This window comes from Onthophagus taurus, chromosome 1 (assembly GCF_036711975.1).
Source record: "Onthophagus taurus isolate NC chromosome 1, IU_Otau_3.0, whole genome shotgun sequence".
In the NCBI taxonomy this organism is placed as follows: domain Eukaryota; kingdom Metazoa; phylum Arthropoda; class Insecta; order Coleoptera; family Scarabaeidae; genus Onthophagus; species Onthophagus taurus.
This window is the reverse complement of record NC_091966.1, coordinates 42,799,598-42,817,921: the sequence shown is the minus strand read 5'-3', so window position 1 is coordinate 42,817,921 and position 18,324 is coordinate 42,799,598. Positions and strand designations below refer to the sequence as shown.

General features: G+C 31.0%; 2 protein-coding genes across 2 annotated transcripts; one reads left to right on the top strand and one right to left on the bottom strand.

Annotated features, from left to right (window-relative positions):
• Positions 1–4,723: 4,723 nt before the first annotated feature.
• On the bottom strand, positions 4,724–12,225 carry LOC111421887 (Rho guanine nucleotide exchange factor 4). The gene is made up of 2 exons (XM_023055086.2): positions 11,400–12,225; positions 4,724–5,859 (listed from the first exon to the last, which is right to left on the bottom strand). The coding sequence occupies exons 1-2, from the start codon at positions 12,111–12,113 to the stop codon at positions 4,819–4,821; spliced, it is 1,755 nt and encodes a 584-aa protein (XP_022910854.2). The 5' UTR covers positions 12,114–12,225; the 3' UTR covers positions 4,724–4,818.
• Positions 12,226–12,374: 149 nt separating this feature from the next.
• LOC111421886 (methylosome protein WDR77-like) lies at positions 12,375–13,740 on the top strand. Its single transcript, XM_023055085.2, has 4 exons — positions 12,375–12,550; positions 12,612–12,769; positions 12,820–13,031; positions 13,082–13,740. The coding sequence occupies exons 1-4, from the start codon at positions 12,436–12,438 to the stop codon at positions 13,569–13,571; spliced, it is 975 nt and encodes a 324-aa protein (XP_022910853.2). The 5' UTR covers positions 12,375–12,435; the 3' UTR covers positions 13,572–13,740.
• Positions 13,741–18,324: the final 4,584 nt, after the last annotated feature.

Genomic DNA, 18,324 nt, shown 5'->3' with positions numbered 1-18,324 from the left:
AAAAGAAAAGTTTATTTTTAGTTTTATTCTAAAACAATAACAAATAGACCTGTCAAACCCTATATTTTTGTAATCAGAAAAAAATAACGAATTTATGAAGCCAATAATCAGTGGTTGTTTCCATTTAAAAAAACGAAAATTGTAATAATATCTCAAAATCTAAAACCGACAAAATTCTTTTGACTACGTCATCAAATTCTCTGTAAAAAAGTGTCCATATAATGTCTTAGTTATAATACTCCACCTATAATAATAACCAAGATAATTACATTTGCGGGTTTTACGATATTTTCAATTTTGGCCTCTAGCGGAAAAACAAAAGACGATAACGCTATGAGGTTTTCGGCATTAGCAGTTTCTCGAAAAACGAGATCATGACATGTCAGCTACTTTTCTTCTAACTCTTATAGTTTTCGAGTTAGCCTATATGGACATCGAATTTGAACCAGCCTGTACATTGTCATAATCAATGTTATGGCCTGTTTCTAATTTATGTTTGAAAATGTTCGAAGTGCATCTGGTTTTATGTTCGCATAATCTTTTTTGTAATTTTCGACCGGTCTGACCAACATACATAGCAGAACAATCGCAACACTTAACAGAATAGATACCACTACAATCCAAAACGTTTTCTTTTTGTTTGTAGTCAGAAATCGAATCACCCAGTTGTCCTTTATATTTAAAGCTGACAAATACACCATAGGTTTGTAGTATGGTTTTAATTTTGCAGTTTATTTTATTGTATGTTATTGTCTTATAATTGTCAAAGTTATTTTTATTCGTAGAGTATAAAGGGTCTAGTTTTATGAGGTTTTTATACAGTAATTGGTACAACTTGGATAACCATTTTCTCTTGCTAATCTGTTAATAAAATTTAGTTCTTTTAGTCTGGATGTATAGTCTAGAGGATATTTCAATAGTTTGACAATAAAAGCCTGGAAAGCAGCTAATTTGTAGTTGTTGGGAAAAAATAGAACTGAATAATGCGTAAAGCTGAAGAATGATTAAAACTAACACTAGATCTAGAACTAGAATCATTCGGCAATACACAACCTAGGACTATTTAGTGCCAACTAGTGCTACTTAAAACTGTCACTAGAACTAACACTAAAACTAGAAACATTTGAGTTTAGCCACACGTCTCTAAAGACGGCTAAACCCAAATGATTCTAGTTCTAGGTATAGTGTTAGTTCTACATAGTAAGAGTGCTAGTGTAAAACTAGAACTAACACTAGACCTAGAACTAGAAAGTTTCGGAATGATTCTAGTTCTAGATCTAGTGTTAGTTGTACAGGATGGTTCAAATTCGATGTCCGAATAGGCTAACTCGGAAACTATAAGAGTTAGAAAAAAAGTAGCTTACATGTCTTGTTTTTCGAGAAACTGCTAATGCCGAAAACCACAAAGCGCTATCGTCTTTTGTTTTTCCCCTAGAGGCCAAAATTGAAAATATCGTTTTTTTAAATGAAAACAATCACTGATTATTCGCTTATTAAATACGTTATTTTTTTCTGATTACAAAAATGTAGGGTTTTACAGGTCTATTTCTTGTTTTAGAATAAAACTAAAAATTAACTTTTTTTTAGTATCGTCAAAGAAATTAAATTTACAGTTTCCTATAAATTATAACTAAAAATTAAAAAAAAACATATTTCTGATATTTGAAACAAATACATTTGTTGAACTATTTAATTTATATTTGTTTTACCCAAAAGTTGGAATAGATTGCATTATTTCACATTTTTTATTAATATTTAATATTATTATTAAATGACTTAATAAATTATTGGTAGATGGCGCTCATATATATTTTTTTATAAAGTCCTTAGATTTACAAAGTACCGCGGTTCATGACGCCTGTTTTCGAGCCAAAATGGCGGTTTGACATAAACATAACCTAAAATCTAAATATTTAGTTATGTATATTATAGGTTTCATGTGTATAATAACATAATTATTAACATATTTTAGGACTAAGCAATTTAAAATATAAGTATTATTTCTTAAGAAAGTGAAGAAAATTTGTTAAAAGTAAAATAAAAAAGAAAAAGAGTAGGGAAGATATTTTTGGGGCCTAAAAATTTGTTGAGCAGGTAGAAGGAAAGATCTCAGTGTAATAAAAAAGAATTCAAAGCCCTCCTTTTCTTGAAACATTTTTCTTAAAAATTTAATTAATAATTACATCGATATGATGAAAATTTTATGACAGAATATTATGTACATTAAATAGTAAGTACCCTAAGTACATATTTTATATCTTTAATTAATGTAACAACTTCATTAAAGGGCGTGAGCTCACAAATTATGTTAAAAATTAATAACTTTGGTACACATTTTTAATAATTACTATGTATTAATTTAATTTTAAAGAATATAATGTTTAATGAACAACCTACATAAAGTTGATATTTAAAGCAATATTGTTATAATTGTTATATTGTTATAATTGACGTTGAGTCAATTTCACACAAAAGTACATATATTCTAATTTATTTGATGCATTTACGATAATTTATAACTAAAGTAAATTATCTACAATAATTGCATTTCAAAGCTGCATAAAATACGCGCGAAACACTTTAAACTCTTTAAAATTTACGATTCGCGCAAGCGCCTTCGCGACATGGGGGCACGACAAAGACAAAACATATATCATTCCGTCTGCCTTTGATGGAAATGCTCGCCACTCATTGCTTAGATAGCGAGTCAGCGATATAGGAGATAGTGTATATATGGCTAAACCCAAATGATTCTAGTTCTAGGTATAGTGTCAGTTCTACATAGTTTTAGTTCAATAACAATACACAACCTAAGGCTATATACTGCCTTCTAAAGACTAAAATTGCTTTCTGAAGACTAGATACTGCTAACAGGTCTAAATACTGCAAAGGAAAGATAAATATTTTGGAGAAAATATACATAACTTTGGCAAAAGACTAGATACTGCTTCTAGAAGACTAAATACTGCTTTCTGAAGACCAGATACTGCCGACAGGTCTAAATACAGCGTCTGGAACACTAAATACTGCTTTCTGAAGACTAGCTACTCCTGACAGGTCTAAATACTGCAAAAGAAAGAAGCCTCTGCTTAGAATTATCACTAGAACTAACACTAGATTTAGAACTAGAAACATTCGGGGTTAGCCGCACGTCTTTAAAGACGGCTAAACCCGAATGATTCTAGTTCTAGATCTAGTGTTAGTTGTACAGGATGGTTCAAATTCGATGTCCTAATAAGCTAATTCGGAAACTATAAGAGTTAGAAAAAAAGTAGCTTACATGTCATGATATCGTTTTTCGAGAAACTGCTAATGCCGAAACCTCAAAGTGCTGTCATCTTCCCCTAGAGGCCAAAATTGAAAATATCGTAAAACCAACAAGTGCAATTATCTTGGTTATTATTATAGGTGGAGTATTATAACTACGACATTATATGGACACTTTTTTACAGAGAATTTCATGATGAAGTCAAACAAAATTTTTCGGTTTTAGATTTTAAGAAACCATGACAATTTTCGTTTTTTTAAATGGAAACAACCACTGATTATTCGCTTATTAAATACGTTATTTTTTTCTGATTACAAAAATATAGAGTTTTACAGGTCTATTTCTTGTTTTAGAATAAAGCTAAAAATAAACTTTTCTTTAGTGTCACCAAAGAAATTAAATTTACAGTTTCCTATAAATTATAACTAAAAATTAAAAAAAAACATATTTCTGATATTTGAAACAAATACATTTGTTGAACTATTTAATTTATATTTGTTTTACCCAAAACTTGGAATAGATTGCATTATTTCACATTTTTTATTAATATTTAATATTATTATTAAATGACTTAATAAATTATTGATAGATGGCGCTCATATATTTTATTAAATTCAAATAAACATAGCAACATTTGTTTGTATTCAAAAATTTTCTGAAGTGTCAAATTGTAAAAATCCTGTTTTTTTAAGATGGATTACGAAACATTTAACGTGTTAAAATGTTACATATTAGAAAATAAAGTAAATTTTATATAAATTTTTAGTAGAATAATTTTTAGTTATAGTACCGTAATTTACAGGAAACTGTAAATAATAAATAATTTCTTTGACGACACTAAAAGAAAGTTTATATTTAGTTTTATTATCATTATATTTTTGTAACCAGAAAAAAAAAACGAATTTAATAAGCAAATAATTAGTGGTTGTTTCCATTTAAAAAAACGAAAACTGTCATAATATCTCAAAATCTAAAACCAAAACATTTTTTTGACTACGTCATCAAATTCTCTGTAAAAAAAGTGTCCATGTAATGTCTTAGTTATAACCACAGAATAACGGTTTGAAGTTATTATTACACTTAGTTATTATTACAACTTAAGATTTAAACAGATACAGGACACCTGTATATTAAAAACTACAAAAAAGTTGGTTTTATAATTTAATGTAAAATAATACAAATACTAATTAAAGTTATGCTAGACTCTTCGGATTGTTTTAACTGGTCATTAAGGAAACCTTTATTCAATAAACACGATTTTATAACAGGGTTCTGTGATAACATATTTTTTTTATACAAAAATAACCGTTTTATATTAAAAAATATCAAAATGAAATGGAATGTTTATCCACAAAATGAACCCTCAAAGGACGGGATAGTATATAACTACATATTATTCAAATAGGTCAAAAATAAGTTATTTGTTACAACAATAAAATAATGTTAAATAAAACAATCTCTTGAAGTTACATATATTTTCTTCACAATATTAATAATATAGAATATTAATAAAAGTTATACTTATAAAATAAATTTTAAATAGAAGTACATTATTTATACCTAAATAAACGCTTTAAAGAGTTACCAATGTTACTGAAAAAGTTTGTAATGCTAAAGTTAAATCCCCGGTTAACATTGGATGGTTCTCCAAAAACGTAAACATCCGGATCTTCAACTTTGACTGAATCTTTAATAATTGAGTTTGATACTGATTGACTTCGTTTATGACCGATTGGATTCCTAGATAATAAATGCGATCTTAACGGAAATAAGCTATCTTTTTTTGATGAGCAAAACTTCTTAGATGGACTCTCTGAGTACTCTTCATCAAATTTATAAAACGTTTCATTTAATAATCGTTTTCTTTGCGGTACGCAAGGACTTAAATCAACTTCGTTATACTGATTCAAATTTTTGTAATGAGCGGGTTTTCTCAAAGAACTTTCTTTCCTTAAAGTCATCCTATTCAGTACCGCTTTCGTTTGAGCATCTTTTAAAGTGGTGATCCACTTGGTAAATTCTTTAGGTTTTTCAATAAAAATCATCACATTTTCGTTTTCACAGCTGATATGAATATTTCTCGAAATAACTTTTTCGACAATTTTACACGACGCCAACGGATAAATCATCTCACATTTCAAACAATTTTTCGTTTTAACCGTTTTCTTTTTAGTTTTACAAAATAAAATAATATCGTTTAATAAAATTAAATAAATAGGACAAACACTAGAAGCTACTATTTTTAAAACGGGACCTTCGTGGATAAGAAATCGACCCGGTTTTATTATAATCGGTTTATGATCGATTAACGCCGTTTGAATTTCAACTAAGCGAATACTGTTCTCTTTTTGCTCGACCAATGTATCGATATGTTTCGCGGATTTTTCAACTTCCTTTAAAGATTGTTTAATATCATCGTAATCGTCTTCGTTTGGTTTGCTGTGGTCTAAAATTTGTTTTAATAGGAGACAATAACGTGGAACTCTTTGAATTGGGGTTATTAATAATGCAGAGAGTTTTGATTGAACTTCCGGGCGAGATTCTTGGTTTTCAATGAATTTGTAAAATTCGTAATTATTTTCTTCACTTTTCTAAAAATATAATTTAAATTAGTTAGGTAGGTAGCGCTAGTTAGCATAAGATATCACTATATCGCATATTTTTATTGTGCTAAAATTAGAACTAACACTAGACCTAGAACTAACACAGAACCTAGAACTAATAGAGCTAATTCGGGTTTAGCCGTCTTGAGAGACGTGCGGCTAAACTCGAATGTTTCCAGTTCTCGGTCTAGAAAGCGTCCTCAGACGCACGGATTTAGACGCCCAAACGGGTAAAAGACGAGATACTGCTTCAAGAAGACTAAATACTGCTTGCAGGCTTGATATTGCGTGCAGAATACTTGATACTAGTGTTAGAAGACTAGATACTGCTTGAAGAAGACATTATACTGCTGGTAGAAAGTGAGATACTGCTTAAAAACTAGATACTGCTTGAAGAAGACTTAATACAGCTTGCAAATGCCGTAATATTGCTGGTAGACGACTAGATGTTACTTAAAGCAGACTGGATACTGCTTGAAGACTAGATACTAATAACAGAAGACACTATACTGCTGGCAGACAAGTAGATACTGCTTCAAGAACACTAGATACTGCTTCAAGAAGACTAAATACTGCTTGCAGGCATGATATTGCGTGCAGAATACTTGATGCTACTGTTAGAAGACTAGATACTGCTTGAAGACACTATACTGCTGGTAGAAAATGAGATACTGCTTGAAAAAGATAAGATACTACTTGAAAATTGCATACTGCTTGCAAAAGACTTAATACAGTTTGCAAATGACTTGATATTGTTGGTAAACGACTAGATGTTACTTAAAGAAGACTGGATACTGCTTGAAGACTAGATACTGTTGACAGAAGACACTATACTGATGGTACACAAGGAGATACTGCTTTAAAAAGACTAAATACTGCTTAAAAACTAGATACTACTTGCAGAAGGCTTCAACTGCTTGCAAATGACTTGATATTGCTGGTAGACGACTAGATGCTACTTAAAGAAAACTGGATGCTGTTTGAAGAATACTAGATACAGCTTGAAAATTAGATACTGGTGACAGAAGACTTGATATTGCTTGTAGAAGACTTTACAATGCTGATAGAAGATCAAATATTGCTGGTAGACGACTAGATACTACTTAAAGAAGATTGGATACTGCTTGAATTCTAGATACTGCTGGCAGAAGACTTGAAATTGCTTGTAGAAGACTTTACAATGCTGATAGAAGATCAAATACTGCTGGTAGTAAACTAGATCTTACTGCAAGAAGATTAGCTACTGCTTGATGAAGAGTATAGACTGCTAATAAAAGACTAGATACTATGTGCAAGAGTTGGTACTACTATTAGAGGACTAGATACTGCTAACACAAAACTAGCAGACTTTGAAGCAGACTTAATACTGGTGCACCTTCAGACACACGGCTAAACCCGAATGTTTCTAGTTCTAGGTCTAGTGTTAGTTCTAGTTTTACACTGGCACTATCACTAAAACTAACACAAGACCTAGAACTAGAATCGTTTGGGTTTAGCCGTCTTGAGAGACGTGCGGCTAAGCTTGAATGTTCCTAGTTCTAGGTCTAGAAAGCGTCCTCAGACGCACGGGTTTAGACGCCCAAACGGGTAAAAGACGAGATACTGCTTCAAGAAAACTAAATACTGCTTGCAGGCTTGATGTTGCGTGCAGAATACTTGATACTACTGTTAGAAGACTAGATACTGCTGGAAGACACTATACTGCTGGTAGAAAATGAGATACTGCTTAAAAAAGACGAGATACTAGAAAATTACATACTGCTTGCAAAAGACTTAATACAGCAAATGACGTGATATTGCTGGTAAACGACTAGATGTTACTTAAAGAAGACTGGATACTACTTGAAGACTAGATACTGCTGGTAGAAGACTTGATATTGCTTGTAGAAGACTTTACAATGCTGATAGAAGACCAAATACAGCTAATAGTAAACTAGATATTACTTCAAGAAGATTAGCTACAGCTTGAAGGCTAGATACTGTTGACAGAAGACACTATACTGATGATAGACAAGGAGATACTGCTTTAAAACGACTAGATACTGCTTAAAAACTAGATACTACTTGCAGAAGACTTCAACTGCTTGTAAAAGACTTGATATTGCTGGTAGACGACTAGATGCTACTTAAAGAAAAGTGGATGCTGTTTGAAGAAGACTAGATACTGCTTGAAGATTAGATACTGCTGGCAGAAGACTTGATATTACTGGTAGACGACTATATACTACTTAAAGAAGATTGGATACTGCTTGAATTCTAGATACTGCTGGTAGAAGACTCGATATTGCTTGTAGAAGACTTTACAATGCTGATACAAGACTAAATACAGCTGGTAGTAAACTAGATATTACTTCAAGAAGATTAGCTACTGCTTTTAAGGCTAGATACTGTTGACAAAAGACACTATATTGACAGTAGACAAGGAAATACTGCTTTAAAGAGTAGATACTGTTTAAAAACTAGATACTACTTGCAGAAGACTTCAACTGCTTGTAAAAGACTTTATATTGCTGGTAGACGACTAGATGCTACTTAAAGAAAACTGGATGCTGTTTGAAGAAGACTAGATACTGCTTGAAGATTAGATACTGCTGACAGAAGACTTGATATTGCTGGTAGACGATTAGATACTACTTAAAGACGATTGGATACTGCTTGAATTCTAGATACTGCTGGTAAAAGACTTGGTATTACTTCAAGAAGATTAGCTCCGGCTTGAAGGCTAAATACTGTTGACATAAGACACTATACTGATGGTAGACAAGGAGATACTGCTTTCAAAAGACTAGATACTGCTTAAAAACTAGATACTACTTGCAGAAGACTTTAACTGCTTGTAAAATCGGTGAAAATAATACAGAATGTATTTCTGAAGATTAAATTTTATTTAAAAATTTTGTTCTCAACGACCGATTTCGATTATTCTATAATCGTCTTCAGGTTGTTCGCTACGAATTAAAAAACATGTATTGAAAATTTCACAAAAACGCATTAAATCAATTAACTAGTATTTACCGCCAAAAGGGAATTCAATGCTTGTAAAAGACTTGATATTGCTGGTAGACGACTAGATGCTACTTAAAGAAAACTGAATGCTGTTTGAAGAAGACTAGATACTGTTTGAAGATTAGATACTGCTGGCAGAAGACTTGATATTACTGGTAGACGACTAGATACTACTTAAAGAAGATTGGATACTGCTTGAATTCTAGATACTGATGGTAAAAGATTTGATATTGCTTGTAGAACACTTTACAATGCTGATAGAAGACCAAATACAGCTGGTAGTAAACTAGATATTACTTCAAGAAGATTAGCTACTGCTTGAAGGCTAGATACTGTTGGCATAAGACACTATACTGATGGTAGACAATGAGATACTGCTTTAAAAATACTAGATACTGCTTAAAAACTAGATACTACTTGCAGAAGACTTCAACTGCTTGTAAAAGACTTGATATTGCTGGTAGACGACTAGATGCTACTTAAAGAAAACTGAATGCTGTTTGAAGAAGACTAGATACTGCTTGAAGATTAGATACTGCTGGCAGAAGACTTGATATTACTGGTAGACGACTAGATACTACTTAAAGAAGATTGGATACTGCTTGAATTCTAAATACTGCTGATAAAAGACTTGATATTACTTCAAGAAGATTAGCTACTGCTTGAAAGCTAAATACTGTTGACATAAGATACTATACTGATGGTAGACAAGGAGATACTGCTTTAAAAAGACTAGATACTGCTAAAAAACTAGATACTATTTGCAGAAGACTTCAACTGCTTGTAAAAGACTTGATATTGCTGGTAGACGACTAGATGCTACTTAAAGAAAACTGAATGCTGTTTGAAGAAGACTAGATACTGCTCAAAGATTAGATACTGCTGGCAGAAGACTTGATATTACTGGTAGACGACTAGATACTACTTAAAGAAGATTGGATACTGCTTGAATTCTAAATACTGCTGGTAAAAGACTTGATATTACTTCAAGAAGATTAGCTACTGCTTGAAGGCTAAATACTGTTGACATAAGATACTATACTGATGGTAGACAAGGAGATACTGCTTTAAAAAGACTAGATACTGCTTAAAAACTAGATACTATTTACAAAAGACTTCAACTGCTTGTAAAAGACTTCATATTGCTGGTAGACGACTAGATGCTACTTAAAGAAAACTGAATGCTGTTTGAAGAAGACTAGGTACTGCTTGAAGATTACATACTGCTTGCAGAAGACTTGATATTACTGGTAGACGACTAGATACTACTTAAAGAAGATTGGATACTGCTTGAATTCTAGATACTGATGGTAAAAGATTTGATATTGCTTGTAGAACACTTTACAATGCTGATAGAAGACGAAATACAGCTGGTAGTAAACTAGATATTACTTCAAGAAGATTAGCTACTGCTTGAAGGCTAGATACTGTTGACAGAAGACACTATACTGATGGTAGACAATGAGATACTGCTTTAAAAATACTAGATACTGCTTAAAAACTAGATGCTACTTGCAGAAGACTTCAACTGCTTGTAAAAGACTTGATATTGCTGGTAGACGACTAGATGCTACTTAAAGAAAACTGGATACAACATGAAAATTGCAACATCGAAAATTATATCAAAACTTCAAATATTGTTTTCTCAAAAACTAAAAGTTATTTATCAAAACGGGCTGGTTCATTGGAAAGAGGACGCTTTTATTAACACTTTAGGAAATGTTCACAGTCATATGCCAAGAAATGGATTTTTTTACGAATTTTTAAAACTTAATCGGCGATAAATTGCAAAATTTTAAAAAATTGTCGATTATTTCAAAAATTTATTTCTCAAGAACTAAATTGGTGTTATTTCCACAAAGATCCTTCAAGAAACTAATTTTATAGCGAATTTTGAAAGTTATCTTATAAAGTAGAAAAAAAAATAAAACTGAAAGTGTACAATTTGGTGGTATTTCCAATATTAACATATACCAGTGAATTATGGACACTCCAAGATAAACAAGAAGGAAAGATTACAGCAATGGAAATGAAATTTTTATGGAAAATAGTGGGAAAGATGAAGTGGGACAGGATAAGGAATGAGGAAATAAGACTGGGAGTAGATCAAGCAAAATAGAGAGAAAGCAATTAAACTTGGAATTAGAATGGAACATAACACAATAACTATATAAACAATAATAAACAAGGTAAGACCTAGGAAGAAGTGAGAGGAAAGAATAGCAAAAGGTTGGAAAGAAGAGAGAGAAGACTCTAGCAGATATAAAGGAAAAATATAATAATAATCAATTAGCCAGAAAGTGGAGGAAATAGGAAAAAGATTTATCTGAATGCCATCAGGTATAAAGATCAGGAGAAGAAGAATAATTTAACTAAATTTAGAACTAACACTAGAAACTTTCGGGTTCAGCAGAAATTGGTTTGATTTGAATGTTCTTAATTTTAGTTCAATTAACACTGACCATGAAAGCCTTCATACATATAAGAATAATTTAATTTAATCATTTTTTGGTTCAATTTACCTCAATAACTTCTAAAATATCCTTAAATTCGTAAGCATATGTCGAATAAAGTTTAAAAAATGGAGCAATTTTTAAAAAAGCTGATCCTACATCCAATTTATTCAACTCCAACATTTGCATTAATTCCTTGTTTAATTTATAAATGCTGTTTAATCCTCCAAATATCAGTTCAAAATTAGTTCTTGATAATAACCCCTTTTCTCGTATTGGCTTCTCAAAAAAATTAAATATTAACTCTAATTGTTTAATATAAGCCTTTTCACTAGCTAAAACTTCATTAATCGCTTTCTTTTTGTATCTTTTTCTGTTCTCTTCTTCATTGGCTTCTTCTAACTCTCCAAGAGCTGACATAAACTTATTTTTTGTTTTTGTAGTAAATAAATTCTTTTCATCAATTGCTCGTCTTAATTCGCTTGATAATGCTGGTTCATACAAAGGGGTTGATGGTTCCGAAATTGGATAAACATTCCTTCTCCCGGGGGTATTTCTTTCTATGCTTGCAGACTTCATTAATGCACAATTTTTAATGATTGAATGTCTTTCGTGAGGAGTTGATTGTGCTCTATTTGTCTCAATAATCGAGTCTTTATCGAGAAATACGACACATTTTTTCTTTATTGAGTTTTTTTGGACTGTTTTTATATGGTCATCAACCAAATCTTTATTCAACGATACGAAACACGGTTTTATAACAGCCTTTTGTGACGGTAACATGTTTTTCACTTTTCATTCAAAAAAAGACCTGTTTATATTCGAAAATATCAAATCTTGTATGGAAAAACTATTTCAATCTTGGTTTTTAACCGACTCTTTTTGTCAACGTGAAGTTAGTAACGAATTTTGAGTTTGAAATTTTAATTGTAACGCGAAATTAATTTATTATTGTTAATTTATAATAAAACAGTAATTATGATGTTTAATTTATTTTAATTCAAAATAATTAAGTTAAAAATAAAAATTTTAATTTGACAGCAACGTTTAAAATTTGTTGACAGGCGGTTAACCTCAAAATATTTTTAAAACTTTCATTGTAATTATGGAAGCTTTAACCATGATTTATCCACCGAATAAACCGTTAGAACGGGCTTTAGAACCATCAAAGCACCCGATAATGTATGATTACTTATTATTTATTGATGCGAATAAGAAAGGTATTAATTTATAGGTTAACACATGTTGTAAAAAAAATCTTTAATAATTCGTTAATTTTAGGTGAATTAATTGTGGGATCTTCAAATATATCCGGTACTTATTGGGAGGGAACTTTACACCATTACGAATCTTTCAAAAGTCTCAAAGAAAATTTTTATTCTGGCTATTTTATTAGTAACACAACAACCTCCGATGCTTTATTCCTTGATGATAACAACGTAAATTAAACTGTGTTGTTTCTTACTTAAGTTTAACACAAATATTTTAGGTTTTACTTTCGGAGGATAATGGTACTTTATTAATTTTAAACACGGAAGAAAATAATTATAATTTACTTTCTTGTCGAAAAAAGTTTTCAAAATCTCAAAGAGTTACTAAACTTTCAACATGGGGTTCTTACAAAGCTATTGCTTCTTATGGTGCCTCTATAGATGTGTATGATCTAGAAAGTGACCCAATTACTTTAGAAAATACTTATTGGTTTGTATAAAACAAATTAAATGATTTTATCTTAATCAATTTTATTTTAGTTATTATCATACGGATGTAATAAGATGTGTTGATACAAATAAATCGGATTTAAACTTATTTTCTTCGTGTTCAATGGATAGAAAGGCTTGTGTTTGGGATATAAGATTAAAAAATCCTGCCAATGTAATGTATCAAAACGAATTTTGTCCATTAAATAGCATCATATGGCTCCAAGACTCCCCTCATTTAATCATTGGGAGTGATTCCGGTGATGTTTATTCTTTGGATATTAGAAAACCAAAAGAAATATTAAATATAACCGGATGCTTTAACAACAGCATTTACCGAATGGCTCATAATAATAATAATTTAATAGCCATTTGTGGGGATACATCCCAAATAATCATCCTTAAATTTACTGCCAATGGAGAATTTGAAAAAATTAAACAAATTAATGATCATAGTTCTGTTGTAAGAGGTGTAACATGGTGTAATAATACTTTATATTCATGTGGTTATAACAAAGAAGTATTCTCAAATCAAATTTAGTTCAAATACACATTTAATTAATTAAAAGAATCAAATCAATATGAGATAATGTAATTTTATTTAAACAGTTATTTTCTTACAATTTATCTGTTTTGTAATAAATATTGTTTAAAGAGGTGAAAATAAATTATTGAGAATGAAATGAATAATAAATGAAATTTTTGATGAATTCGTTTTTATTTCATGATTATATATAAAGATTAATTTTCCTAACATTTATGATTGAGGTTGTATTACAAGCTGATATCTTTGTGGTCTTTAGAGATAGCAGAATATTAAATATACCATTAGAAAGCCTGATCTTTTCTTTATCTAACATCATTGTGTTCTGTTAATATGACATCAATAGAGGTAAAATATAAAAAACGTCGTCGTGTACCAAATACACTTCAATATGATTAAACTTCAAGCTGTGTGCGGCCGTTATGGAACCGAATTAAAAAAAAAGCTTCATTAATTTGAAAAAAAAACACATTTTGAGCTATCTAACTCTGGGTTTTGTCCTGTCAAAATCAAGCGTCAGCCAAAAAATAGGCATAATAAACAACCCAAACATAGAATCGGTAGATTAACCTTTCTTAAACAACTCTTTTATTAGGTAGGAACAAAACTATAGTAGTAGCAATCATATAGGAAATTTTCAGCTCTATAAAGTGTTATATAAGTTTAGTAGATTACATGGTTCCACAAACATTTTCCTCACAAAAGCTACAAATTCCGAGTATAATTACCGTATGTAAATTTTTACGACGGCATAACTTTCTTATATGATATGGACAAAACTTCATGATCATATACTATAGGAAATTTTCCGCTCTATACAGTGGTATATAAATTTTGTAGATCGCATGCTTGCAGAAGAATTTTTCCTTCAAAAACTGCAAAAATTCGCGTATAATTGCCACATGTAAATGTTTACGGCGTCATAACTTTCTTATATGATGCAGAAAACTCTATACCTATATAAAAAGTATAGAAAATTTTCCGCTCTATACAGTGGTATATAAATTTTGTAGATCGCATGCTTGCAGAAGAATTTTTCCTTCAAAAACTGCAAAAATTCGCGTATAATTGCCACATGTAAATGTTTACGGCGTCATAACTTTCTTATATGATACGGAAAAAACTCGGTGAATATATAGAATCTATAGGAAATTTTCCACTTTATACAGTTGGTATATAACTTTAGTAGCTTGCATGGTTCCACAAGCATTTATCCCCCAAAAACTACAAAATTAGTGTTTAATTGCCGCATGTAAATGTTTATGGCATCATAACTTTCTTATATGATGCAGAAAACTCTGTGCCCATATAGAAAGTATAGGAAATTTTCCGCTCTATACAGTGGTATATAAATTTGGTAAATCCCATAGTTGCAGAAGAATTTTTCCTTCAAAAACTGCAAAATTCGTGTACAATTGCCGCATATAAATGTTTATGACCTCAAAACTTTCTTATATGATACAGAAAATTCCGTAAACTTATGCAATGTATAGGACATTTTCCGCTCTATACAGTGGTATATAGATTTTGTAGATCACATAGTTGCAGAACCATTTTTCCTTCAAAAACTGCGAAATTCGCGTATAATTACCACATGTAAATGTTTATGGCCTCGTAACTTTCTTATATGATGCAAATCACTCTGTGACCATATAGAATCTATAGGAAATTTTCCACTTTATACAGTTGGTATATAACTTTAGTAGATTGCATGGTTCCACAAGCATTTATCCCCCAAAAACTACAAAATCAGTGTTTAATCGCCGCATGTAAATGTTTATAGCATCATAACTTTCTTATATGATGCAGAAAACTCTGTGCCTGTATAGAAAGTATAGGAAATTTTCCGCTCTATACAATGGTATATAAATTTTGTAGATCCCATGATTGCAGAACTATTTTTCCTTCAAAAACTGTAAAAATTCGCGTATAATTGCCACATGTAAATGTTTACGGCGTCATAACTTTCTTATATGATACGGACAAAACTCTGTGAATATATAGAATCTATAGGAAATTTTCCACTTTATACAGTTGGTATATAACTTTAGTAGATTGCATGGTCCCACAAGCATTTATCCCCCAAAAACTAAAAAATCAGTGTTTAATCGCCGCATGTAAATGTTTATAGCATCATAACTTTCTTATATGATGCAGAAAATTCTGTGCCTATATAGGAAGTATAGGAAATTTTCCGCTCTATACAGTGGTATATAAATTTTGTAAGCATTTTCCCCCAAAAAAACTACAAAATCAGCGTATAATTGCCGTATGTAAATGTTTAGAGCATCATAACATTCTTATATGATGCAGAAAACTCTGTGACCATACAAAATCTATGGTAAATTTTCCACTCTATACAGTGGTAAATAAATTTTGTAGATCGCATGGTTGCAGAACCATTTTTCTTTAAAAAACTGCGAAATTCGCGTATAATTACCACATGTAAATGTTTATGGCCTCATAACTTTCTTATATGATGCAAAAAACTCTGTGACCATATAGAATCCATAGTAAATTTTCCGCTCTATGCAGTGGTATATAAATTTTGTAGATCACATGGTTGCAGAACCATTTTTCATCAAAAACTGAAAAATTCGCGTATAATTGCCACATGTAAATGTTTACGACGTCATAACTTTCTTATATGATACGGACAAAACTCCACAAACTTATGGAGTGTATAGGAAATTTTCCGCTCTACACAGTGGCATATAAATTTTGTGGATCGCATGGTTGCAGAACCATTTTTCCTTCAAGAACATCGAAATTCGCGTATAATTAGCACATGTAAATGTTTACGGCATCATAACTTTCTTATATGATGCAAAAAAACTCCTTGAACATATAGAATGCTTAAGAAATTCTCCACTTTATACAGTAGTATAAAACTTTAATGGATTGCATGGTTCCACAAACATTTTCCGCCCAAAAACTCTAAAATTCGCGTATAATTGCCGTATGTATATTTTTTTGGAGCATCATAACTTTCTTATATGATGCAGAAAACTCTATGATCATATAAAATCTACAGTAAAATTTCCGCTCTATATAGTGATAAATAAATTTTGTAGGTCACATGGTTGCAGAAGCATTTTTCCTTCAAAAACTGCAAAGTGCACGTGTAATTACCACATGTACTTGAACGAAAAAAATGATGTTTATTATCTTATAATTCATGTAATTATTGAAACACGAACGAAAATAATACATTATTGGCTATTAATATATGTATAAAATAAATACATATTGGCTATTTTAATTTGGACAACTAATTAAGGACACTAAGTTTTTTTATAAATTAACAATTAATTAATTAACAACGTTTTAAATGTAAATTTTCATTTAAATCTAATATTTAGTAGGATAACCCCTTAATTTAAGAACGTTTTTGCACCTTCGAGGAAGACTAGCTACTAAAGGGTGACGTCGTTCGATTTTAATATTCTGCCATATTTTCTTTACATTTTTGAACAATTCATCAGCATTGTTGTTTATTTTCTTTTCCAGAGCCCTTTCACCATTTGCCCAGAGGTTTTCAATTGGGTTTAAGTCGGAACTCTGGGCAGGCCAATCCAAAACATTAACGTTTTCGGCAGAAAACCTTGCTTTAACGCTTCTAGCAGTATGCTTTGGATCGTTATCCTGCATAAAAATGAATGGGACAGGCATATATTCATCCGCAAATGACTTCATTGTATTCGCCATGATGTCTTGGTATAAATGTTGGTCCATTCGTTGAGTTATCCAACGAATAGGAAACCACGAAAATGCAGCCCAAACCATAATATTTCCTCCACCATGTTTTACGGTCTTTAAAGTATAGCGAGGGTCTAAATTTGATTCATCGCTCCATAACTTTTGGAGTAAGTTCAATAGATCTTTTAAGCCATCATATCTTCCAAGGTTCTCGTCCAACTCAATCAAAAATTGAAGCAATTTTCCTCAACCTCAAAATTTGAAAGAACTCCAGAAATTTCTTGGAATGAGCAATTTCTTTCACGGATTTGTTCCCAATTTTTCTGAAATTCTTGGATATATTCCTGTATATCGCGCATCCGAATCCTTCAGCCAACTTGACATTAACAACAGATGTCTCTAATACTGGTGCTACACAAATTACCACTTCTGTTTACCGTCCGCAAAGCAATAGATCGTTTTTAAAAGATCTGGGATGTTTTACTGCTGAGCTTGTGTTTGGACAACTTCTTCGTCTTCCAGGAGAATTCTTTCTTAAATCAAAATCTTTGGTCGACGCAGATCAACTTCTTATTAGGTTACATGAATCTTTTGCAAACTTGAGACCAACTCAGACTAACTTTCATTCAAAATTTTGGTCCATCAAATACTCCAATATAAATTTTAACATTTTTTTGTACAATTAATATAGAGGTACTAATAAATAAACTGTATAGTGGCCATATTGATAGTAAATTTTTGGCTCTATACAGTGGTATATAACTTTAATAGATTGTTAATACATTTTACCCAAAAAAATGCAAAATCCGCGTATAATTGCATACATGAAAATGTTTACAGCACCATAATTGCCATTAAAATTATTTACTTTAAAACTTAAGTGATATGACATCTAAACATACAATAAAAAAAACCAATAAGACCTTTCAACATATTTTTATTTAAACAGAGCCATTTTCCTACATTTTATCAGCCACACCATCTGTTTTCTTATATTATTTCACATATTATTACATACAAAAAATACATGTAGCCATTTAATAGATATACA

Bases quoted from the DNA above. Each gene is read 5' to 3' on its own strand.
- LOC111421887 (XM_023055086.2), bottom strand. From the start codon at position 12,113: ATGTTACCGTCACAAAAGGCTGTTATAAAACCGTGTTTCGTATCGTTG. The intron at 5,860-11,399 runs GTAAATTGAACC...TTATATTTTTAG, and splicing joins ATATTTTAGAAGTTATTGAG to AAAAGTGAAGAAAATAATTA.
- LOC111421886 (XM_023055085.2), top strand. From the start codon at position 12,436: ATGGAAGCTTTAACCATGATTTATCCACCGAATAAACCGTTAGAACGG. The intron at 12,770-12,819 runs GTAAATTAAACT...CAAATATTTTAG, and splicing joins TATTCCTTGATGATAACAAC to GTTTTACTTTCGGAGGATAA. The intron at 13,032-13,081 runs GTTTGTATAAAA...ATTTTATTTTAG, and splicing joins ACTTTAGAAAATACTTATTG to TTATTATCATACGGATGTAA.